This window comes from Hippocampus bargibanti, linkage group LG08 (assembly GCF_051943395.1).
Source record: "Hippocampus bargibanti isolate YZ-2025 linkage group LG08, ASM5194339v1, whole genome shotgun sequence".
NCBI lineage: Eukaryota > Metazoa > Chordata > Actinopteri > Syngnathiformes > Syngnathidae > Hippocampus > Hippocampus bargibanti.
In genome coordinates this window covers 6730001-6740723 of record NC_142741.1, presented here as the reverse complement: position 1 = coordinate 6740723, position 10723 = coordinate 6730001, and the positions used below count along the sequence as shown (strand labels likewise).

General features: G+C 41.8%; 1 protein-coding gene across 28 annotated transcripts in view; it reads left to right on the top strand.

Annotated features, from left to right (window-relative positions):
• The first annotated feature begins 3245 nt into the window (after positions 1-3245).
• lrrfip1a (leucine rich repeat (in FLII) interacting protein 1a) overlaps positions 3246-10723 on the top strand; it is a 34163-nt gene continuing 26685 nt past the window's right edge. For 5 of the 28 annotated variants that reach the window (XM_089002063.1, XM_089002030.1, XM_089002029.1 and 2 more), the window contains exon 1: positions 3252-3937. In XM_089002063.1, the coding sequence (XP_088858189.1) occupies positions 3848-3937 (90 nt within the window). In that variant the 5' untranslated portion in view covers positions 3252-3847. Of the gene's footprint in view, positions 3938-10723 lie in introns of all 28 variants that reach the window. The other 23 variants (XM_089002039.1, XM_089002037.1, XM_089002040.1 and 20 more) reach the window with 12 other exon arrangements.

Below are 10723 nucleotides of genomic sequence, written 5' to 3'. Positions count from 1 at the left end.
TAGGTGCTGGCAGAGATTTTATTACAACAAAAGGCGCAAGTCCGATGATTCGACGTACCGGAATGATGCGACAGAAGCAGGCGGGCGGGGGCGATTCGTCCAGCCTCCAAGCTCTGCAAAAAAAATGTCATGCGGGCGAGGGTGAAAAAACTCGCGAGCCCGGAAAGCAACAAACTTACGCTATTGCGGTTAACAATCACCTCGGGCGAAGCAAACTCTTGTGCTGGCAAGTCCAAGACACTGGCGAGGCGTGAGGTGCCGTAATCATGTCACTGGTGAGGTGATAGCGACTCGTTGAAAATGTCCCAGTATCGGTGATCGGGGGATTGACAGCAGTTGGCGGTGGTCGGGAGCAGCGACACCGCCCCAGCTATCAACTCGCACGTGACAAATTCGGTGTCATTAGTCACGTGAAAGCATCGATTAACGCCTTTGTGTAGCAATGGTGGACTTACCATATCAGTACCGGGCTCTTTATTTGTAGAATGGTAGTAGAAAGTTACTCTCATGGAAGTGACACACAGCGTGGGAAATGTGTCAGGCTGAGATTCACATGAAAGCCACGGTGCACACCTGTGACACCACAAACGCACACATCGTTCATGTTTCTCAATGAGCTCCGTCTTCTCCTCGAGTGTAATTTTGTTTTGTGTCGTCTTCGGCTGAACACGAGCCTGTGGTGGGATCTTTTTCGGTCCCATACCAGAAAAAGTATCGTTGAAGACGATCGACGTGTGCACGTGTGTCATAGAAAGGGGGTGTGGAAAGGTAGACCGGCTGGGGCACTGTTCGGTCGTGTGCTTTGGTGTTCTTCCGCCGAAGATTACTCCGCCAGCCGTGGTGGGGGGTGTGTATCACGAAAAGTAGTGATTAATCCAAGGTTTAATTTTCATAATTTTAACGTTCGTAAACGGAAAATTTCGTAAGGCAAGGTGTTCGTAAACCGAGGCCCCACTGTATTGCACTGTATTATGTACAGCCGCCCCCATTTTAAGATCATATAACTCCTGACCCATATCATTTAGGAATTAATGTTTTTTTTTCTGATGAAAAAAGAGAGTCTAAGGTTTCTAACATTGTATCGAATGTTTATGTAGTCCTAAAACTCAATATTCTGTGGGTCCTGGAATTCAAGTGACAATGACAAAAACCCTGGCACTACAGTGGACACATTTTTGCACATCATCTGGCAGTGAATGAGTTAATGTCACTGTTTTGGAGTCATGTACGGCAGGAACAATCATTGACTCGTCGGTCTTGATACAGTAATCATCAATTCAATATTTTCGTGTACTCTTCGCAAATCTTTTTGAGAAAGACTTTATAAAGAGCTTCTTTCACGATTTTTGGCCCGTGTTCTGGTTTTTATCACCTCTGACTAACTACTTCTTGTGGATTACTGCTACTGGGTTTATGTTGTGTGTGTGTTTAACGGTGGGGGTGGAGGAAATCTCAAGTATTCATTGGCAGCTGCAGGACGCTGCTTCCCATGACCTCAGTGCGGTTTACAAGTCCCGTGTGCTTGTCTTCTCCAGCAAAAACTAAACTACTGCCTACTAATACTTAAACGACTTCAACATAAACTTCAGCTACTACTAGTACCTGGGGGAGACAATGCGGGTTCAAATATTTACTTTTATTTTTCATGAGTTCACCATAAATGACCTTTATACCATTGTGGAGACGTCACCGTCGCTAGCTTAGGAATGTAGAATGTGTTTATGTTGATATATTTTCTGGCGATTGGAGCACATTTAACACAAACACTGCTCAATTCATCATGAAAATAATCACACGTGGATGTAAACATGCCACATTGCTCAATCTGTGTAACGTTACGTACTTTCTTGGAGCTGCACGTGTCCGGTGTGCATTTTTGCCTGAATTGGTGCAATGGCACAAAATGGACACACGGGGGCGCCATTGCTTTCATATGACACTGACTTTGACTGGCTCCAATAATAATAATAATAATAATAATAATAAAATTGATTTATTAGCGCATTTCAAAACTCTCAAGGTCACTTTACAGTCACAGGATAAGTTTTTCTGCGGGGGAGCAGTTGCAGCCACACGTGCCGTCGTTCACTCAACCAGGAAGTAACTCAAATGGATAGAAAGCTACCGGTTTAGAAGTCCCGCGGGCTTGTATTCTCCAGCAAAAAACTACACTATTGCCTACTAATACTTAAACGTCTTCAACATAAACTTCAGCTACTACTAGTGCCTGGGGGAGACAATGTGGGTTCAAATATTTGCTTTTATTTTTCACGAGTTCACCATAAATGACCTTTGCACTCGTGGAGACGTCATCGTCACTAGCTAAGAAATGTAGAATGTGTTTATGTTGATATCTTTTCTGGTGATTGGAGCACATTTAACACAAACTGCCTCAATTCTCTCATCTCATCTCATTTTCCGTACCGCTTATTCCTCATTAGGGTCGCGGGGGATTCTGGAGCCTATCTCAGCTGTCTTCGGGCACGAGGCGGGGGACACCCTGAATTGGTTGCCAGCCAATCGCAGGGCACACAAAGACATACAACAGTCACTCTCACACCTAGGGACAATTTGGAGTGGTCAATCTGCCTGCCATGCATGTTTTTGGAGTGTGGGAGGAAACCGGAGGACCCGGAGAAAACCCTCGCGGGTCCGGGGAGAACATGCAAACTCCACACAGGGAGGCCGGACCGGGACGCGAACCGGCGACCTCTGCACTGTGAAGCCGGTGTGCTAACCACTCGACTACCGGGCCGCCCCTGCCTCAATTCATCATGAAAATAATCACACGTGGATGTAAACATGCCACATTGCTCAATCTGTGCAACGTTACGTACTTTTTTTGGAGCTGCACACGTACGGTGTGTATTTTTGCCTGAATTGGTGCAATGGCACAAAATTGACACACGGGGGCGCCATTGCTTTCATATGACACTGACCTGCTCCAATACAAATCATTTTCAAATACAGTACTGTACTGGTAATTCACGTCGGGGAAAAATATAACAATTATGTCTCTATCTTTAGGTGAAACTAAAGTATTCTTTCGGATATGTATAAATTATTGCGGTTTTGGATCACTGTATCTTTAAATAAAGAGTACTTGTCCGTCTTATTTTAGAAGTTGGTCGCAATAGGTTTTATAAATAGAAAGGGGCGTTGCGTTCAAATGCCATGCCATGCCATTTACTCATCAACTTCTCGTACATTCGTCTACTTATTGTGATGCTAATGAGTCCACGCGTGGTTGTCTCGTGAAAGTCAATTCTACAAATAAACCGATTGAAATGTATAAACCGCACTACACAAGAGTGCCAAAAGTGAAATTGATCAACGTCCACTTGAACAAAGTGTGTCGCGAACGGTCCGTTCCGTCAAACAAGCGACCCTCTGGATATACCCACGCCCTGCGAACGCAGCGTCATTGAGTGACGACTGGGAGTGAAGTTCGTCCCCGCTACCGACTTGTTCCGCTTTCAACTCCACAACCGCTTCAATTGTTTTCATGGTTGAACTTGAGCTAATTATCTCACCGGAAAGCAGACAAATTGGAAACTAAATCGCCTTCCCAAGTGGGGAAGATGCGAACATTTGAAATGGACATGGGGGCGACCCACGCGTGAGAGCGGCTCCCGAAACTCGGCTAGAAGACGCGTGAACTACGGATGTGTGACCGTGACGACCGCGGACGCGTTTTTGTTTCTTGTCCTTGTCCGAAGTTGACGACCCGGGCGACCTGTTCAGCCTCACCGAGGCTTTTTCTTGCCTTGGGGCAGACCGAACCTGAGCCCCCGAGAAAGCGGGTCGTGTGTGGTCGCATACCACCCGCTTTTGTTTGGGCTCCAAAATGGGCACCCAGGGCACGGGACGGAAAAGAAACAGCAACAAGGAGAGATCCACGGCAGAGGACGATGCCTTAAATCTCATCGCCAGAGAGGTAAGTTCCAACTTAGACAGAATGACCAAATATTATTTGGTGTGATTCATGCTCAAACCGATTTAGCAAAGTCATAATGACCCCGAGCACGTTTTTAAAATCAGAATCAGAAATCCTTTAATAGTCTCACAATGGGGAAATTTCATGTTCTGTTCTTCATTCAGCCGGATGTCAAAAATATAATTCTCATATGAGGTGAAAAACAACCAACTGCGGTTGTTAGATTAATTCATTGACGAGCAGACCATGTGCAAAAATATGTCCACTCCAGTGCCAATGTTTTTGTCATTGTCACTTTCACATTCCGGGACCCACACATTATTGAATTTTAGGACTACATAAACAGTCAATGCAGCGTAAGAAACCTTAGACTCTCTTATTTTATCAGGAAAAAAAGTTAATTCCTAAATTATATTGGTCTGGAGTCATGTGAGCTTGAAATGAAGGTGGATGTCCAAAATACAATGAAATACATACATATTGGTTTATACTATAGCGCTGAAGGTGGAACTAAGTGTTAACATGTTAAAAAGGCAAATGCTGTCCCCTTGTGGAATACAAAAAAAAAAACATTGCCAGCGGCCATGGCCAGCGCTTTATGGGCACCCAAGCATGAAAAAACAAAACCCAAACAAATTCGGGATTGGCGCTCTAGGTCGTATTTTGAATTCCAGAATAATTTCATGAATGGCAGTGAATGAGTTAAAAATGGCATCAATGGATGTTAAAGTGCATACACTGGATAGGAATTTTCAAAATAAAATACAACACATTTCATATTGGTTAAAAAGTTAGAAGCAAATATATATTTTCCCCCATTCTTTCATTCAGGAAAAAAAGTTAATTCCTAAATTATATGGGTTTGGGGTTATCTAATATTGAAATGGGGGCGACTGTACTGAATATAATACAGTACATTACATATTGATTTATATAGCGCTTTAACAACAGCTGAAGCGCAAACATGGACAAAAGGCAAATGCTTCACTAAGTAAAAGCTACCAAAATTTCCCAAAGACTATTTAGAATAGGAACTGCTCACTTTGCTGCTGTGAAATGTACATTTCTCCACTGTGAGACTAATAAAGGCAAATCCAATCCAACTAACCGGCTAACACTGGCTAAACTATCATTGTCATGATATGATTTCCACCAATCAAATTATTTAAAAAAAAACCTCCTGGTCCCTTCCTCCTTCCGCAAGCTTCAAACTCTTGCTGTAATATCCGTTTAAATAATTCTCAAATATGGAATGGATCCGTTTGACCCATAAAGTCATATAAACAGAAGCTATCAGTGACAGAAACCATGTTGCTATCGACGAAAGGTACGTGTACTAACTTGCACACCAACTAGCTGGATTATTACCACAGTGACGCAAGACTGCACCTGAGCTGGTCTTTCTAAATATGCTCAACTCAGGTCGGCACAGGCTCCCCCCATCCTTGAATGCACACTTGGCAAAGTCAAGCCAAATCTGACCCACCACATCATTTTATTCGGCCCGCGAAAGCAAAACAAACTTGGGAAATTCCATGCTCGTCTATCGAGCTAGCTCGTGATCGAGGTAGCTCGCGATCTAGGTAGCTAACGATTGAGATAGCTAGCCATACAGACAGCTAGCCATATAGCTAGATAGCCATTGAACTAGCTAGCTCTCTTTTTCTTCAGCTAGCTGGCTAATCCTTGGCATCACAGGTGTCAAAGTCAATGCCCGGGGGCCAGATTTGGTCCATCGCATCATTTTATTCGGCCCGCGAAAGCAAATGAAACTTGTTTAATTCCATGCTCAACTATGGAGTGAGCTAGTGATTGAGGTAGCTATCCATCGAGCTAGCTAACCATTTAGCTAGCTAGCATTCAAACTAGCTAGGTCTCTTTCTATTAAGGTAGCTGGCTATTCCCTGACATCACAGGTGTCAAAGTCAAGGCCCGAGTACCAAATTTGGCCCGCCACATCATTTCATTCAGCCTGCAAAAGCAAATAAAACTTGTGAAATTCCATGCTCATCAATCAAGCTAGCTAGCGATCGAGCTAGCTAGCTAGCAATCAAGGTAGCTAACGATGGAGCTAGCTAGTGTTTGAGCTACCTAGTGTTTGAGCTAGCTAGTGTTCGAAGTAGCTAATGAGCGAGCTAGCGTTCAAGATAGCTAGCGATTGAGCTAGCTAGCTCTCTTGTTATTCAGCTAGCTGGCTAATGCCTGACATCACAGGCGTCAAAGTCAAGGCCCGGGCCCGCTACATCATTTTATTCGGCCCGCGAAAGCAAATCAAGCATTTCAGGTGCCATGATGCTAGCTAAATTCTGAACCAATATTTCAAATTTTCCTATGTAAACCACAATAACAGGCAATATTCTTGACTTCAGATTTGAAAACTAGTTTTTCATCTATTTATTCTGCGATCGATATGTAATATTTGGAGGGGATGAAACATTCTAATGGCTTCCCCAAATTCATAAGAGGGAAGCGGAACTACAATGTGGCCAACCTGCGGCGAAAAAATGACTTTGACATCCATGCTCTAATGTGATTCTCGGTTTTTCTATCCCGCGTGCGTCGTAAATGCTCGTGTGCCTTTAAAAGTGGCAGCAAAGTCAAGCCCCTCGTATGTGATGAACTGGGTGGTGGTCCAACCCCCCTGATGAGTCGGCTTGTGCTGCTAAAGAGTTTTAAAATAGCACGCTGGAAAGATCAGCTGTCGCAACACCCTGTTTTTATAGGAGGCTCGTATGGACCACGTTGCGGGGGGGGGGGGGGGGGTTGAAAGCAATGCCGCTTCGATTCTGAATGTTTGTTGTAATGTAGCATTGTTGACCTGAAAATTTAGATTAGGTTAAATTAGACCTTAACCTTTATCAGTCTCACAGTGAAGACATTCACAATTCACAGCAGCAAAGTTATGAAAGGAAAAGAAAAAGAATGTGAACAAAATATAAGAGCCGCTGTAAAGGCAGCCACTTTCACAGCACCATGTTGAAGTCAAATTAAATAATAGCAACACAAAAGCACAGACAGTTATTCAATTCAAGTTTATCTCGATAGAAATATGACATATTAATCCTGATTGCTAATTAATTATTAAAGTCTCTTCAAAGGAGAATAAAGGCTGAGTATAGTGAAATGATGAACAAGATCAACGCAACGACAACGGATGATGTGTCTGAAAAATGTCTTACAATTAATATTTAATGGACAACCGACCCCATTATTTTGTTTCCTAACTGACATCAGAAAAACGTTTCATAGCATCTAAAATACCCAAAACAAGCAGGCTGATATTTTTAGTCAAATTCAAAACACCAATAAAAATGACGTTTCAGATTTGGATTTTCAGAAAGTTCTCCGCCCGCAGTTCGTGACGTCACTTCAAGACGTCTTGCCTTGCTCGAGAATCAAAACAATGGCTTCAGATTCGGAGAAGATGCTTTCTTGTTACTCATCAAGTTATGAATATGATTCAAATAGTTCTTAAGAGGAAACCATAATTAAAGGAGTCCTCACATATCAATTCGAAGCAATTCAATGACAGCAATGTAGCACCCAGAAAATGCAGAAGATGGCGCCCAAGCTCCGTTGGAAATGGGCTGATTTGTCTGCTAGGAATTTGTGTCAGCGAATATCAAATAGTTGTCTTGGTGCAACACACAACGATTCACCATCACATTATTTATGTGTTTGCCTGCTAATTTCGCCATCAACACGAAGTTTTCAGACCAAACAAAGTACCGCAAAATGCATTGTGTGTCGCTTTCTCGGTCAGGGGCGTGTCAGACGTGACGTCACGTCAGGCATCGTCATCAACTCGAAAACAAGACTTCCTGAATATTCAGCGCGAGTCTTAAAACATAAAATATAGCTATATGCGGTGGAATTTTTGTAAAATATGCTCAGTAGAAGTCATTTCAAGTGATTTTACAAATTATGGACACAACTTATCCGGACACGGCGGTTGTCCTTTCAGGTAAAAATTAAACATAATGTATTGTGTGTATGTGCAAGGGGTACATAACAGCGGCCTATTTGGTATGTTGCTTAAGTTTATTATATTGTAAAATAAATAATTAAACAGATAAATAGGAATACAAATTAATAAATACATACAAATAAATAAAGACTAAACACATAAATAGATGCACAAATAAATAGATATATAACATACACATACATAAATAAACAGAATATTGATAAACAAATACATGCACATGTAAATAAATAAATAGACAGACAAATAAGTGGATGGGTAAATAAGTGAATGTATAAATAAATAAATAAACTGATAGATAAACAAATAGATACATAAATAAATTAATAAGTGGATGGGTAAATAAGTGAATCTGTCAATAAACAGATAGATGAATAAATAAGCAAACAGAAAGATAAATAAATAAATAAACAACCAGATAGATAAACAAATAAATACATAAATAAATACACAGAAAATGGATAAACAAATGCATACGTAAATAAACAGAAAGACAGACAGAATTACACAATTAAATAAATAAATGGGTGGAGGGGTAAATACGTGAATGAGTAAATCGATAAATAAACATAAATAAATACATTGGTAAATAAATCAATACATAAATACATTATAATTCATTCAATACATAAATAAATGGCAGGTTGAAATTCAGTGGAGCAGCCATATATAGAGAAGCAGCCTATGAACATCTGTCCCGTATGCAAATACAGCTTGTTAATCATTGCCGTGAGGGGGGGCAAGCAAAGTTGACGTGAGTCAAGAGAAAGATTCCGTTGGCCAAGTTCCTCTTGCTCCATTTCCCGGCTTGCGTTTTTCCTTAAAAGGATGCGGTTGCCTTTTGGGTTGACTTCCTCCTCGTGACATCATCTGGGCTTGATTGCGATCGCCGAGTGCTTCCTGTTTATTTGTCACGTCATCACTTGGAGGGGAAAGGCAATGGGCGTCGGTGGCGTTCAGGTGTTGGGGACAAATTGTCCACTCGTACTATATACTCGGACGATTTCGGATTAAATGAAAACAAATCCGGCTAAGAGCAAAAACAAAAGTCTGCGATGAAATCCAAACCAACACTCAAAATCTTTCTGTTTGCGACGAGGGAGTTGCTTTCACGTGATTCGACTGCTCCGGACCCGACATGGCCTTCGTGCTTAACTGATTGCGGGGTTAAAGTTCCATCCGGTCTTCTTGACCGAACCTCCGCCTCCGTTTTCGAGATTCAACTTGACTGACAGAAAACCAAACTCTCAGACGTGAAACGATTGTGCCAGTATTGGATTTTTTGTTGTGTCCAAAATCACGTCATTTTGTTCTTATCTTGTCTTACTTCAGCTATTGTTAAAGCGCTATTTAAATCAATATTTACTGTATTGTATTGTATTGTCAAGAGGGCAGTTTAATCGGTACATTTGTAACTGCACTGGAGATTTCAACATGTTCCAAATATGGTACCTTGCCCCCCCTCCCCACAGGAGTCACCCTATTGAAAATGTGCTAAATGACATCCCTTGTAGTTCATTTAGGGTGCAGGTGTCAAACTCAAGGGCCGGGGGCCGAATCTGGCACGGCACATCATTTTATTCGGCCCGCGAAAGCAAATCGAACTTGTGAAATTAACCCTGAACACCAATTTCTGCATCCGATACTAGCGCAGCTCTGCTTAACCTTTGACACAATAGTCATGGCAGCCATTAACTCATTCACTGCCAGACGATGTGCAAAAAATGTGTCCACTCCAGTGCCAGGGTTTTTGTCATTATCACTCAAATTGCAGAACCCACAGAATATTGAATTTTAGGACGACATGCACATTCAATACTGCGTGAGAATGTATTTTGTTTTTCTACTTTCATTCCTTTCATCACTCCACTGCGAGACTAATAAAGGCAAATCCAAATCCAAGAAACCTTAGACTCTCTTCTTTCATCGGGAAAATTAGTTAATTCCTAAGTTATGTGGGTCTGGGTTATCTGAGCTTGAAATGGGGGCGGCTGTACAAAATAAAATAAATAAATAAAATAATAATAATAATAATAATAATAATAATAATAATAATAATATATTTCATTTATAAGCGCCTTTCAAAACTCTCAAGGTCACTTTACAGTCACAGGATAAGTTTTTCTGTGGGTGAGCAGTGGCAGCCACACACGCCGGCCTTTACTCAACCCAGAAGTAACTCAAATAGATAGAAAGCTAGCTAGATAGCTATATAGCTAATAGATAGCTTGCTCCCTGGCCGGCAGGGAGCTAGATAGCAAATAGATAGCAAATTGCTTGCTAGCGATATATATTGATTGATAAAGCTCTTTAACAATCGCTGAAGTTGTAACAAAGCTAGCGCTTCGCATGGACAAAAGGCAAATGCTGCCCCCTTGTGGAAGCAAAAAAAACATGGCCAGAGTTCTGACCAGCGTTTTATCGGCACTCAAGCATGAAGAAAAAACGCCGAATAAATTCGGAGATGGCCGCTCCACATAAAATTTTCGATTTACGAATAAATTCGGGCATGGCAGCGAATGAGTTAAAAAGCCAGCGTTCTCTCAAACGTTCTAAAACTCTTTTCGAGCATAACAACCAAAAACTCATCATAGGAAAAGCCCCTCCACCCACGGCGCGTTTGTGGTTTCCCGTCGCTGACTGATACGGAGGAAATGCATTTAGTGCAAGAATATGAGGCGTTTCTTTGGAGGCAAACAAAATGGAGTGGCACACGCTGACCACAATGTTAGAGGAAGGAAACGCTGACACATACTTTCAGACACACACTCTCACACACTCACACACACACACACACACAA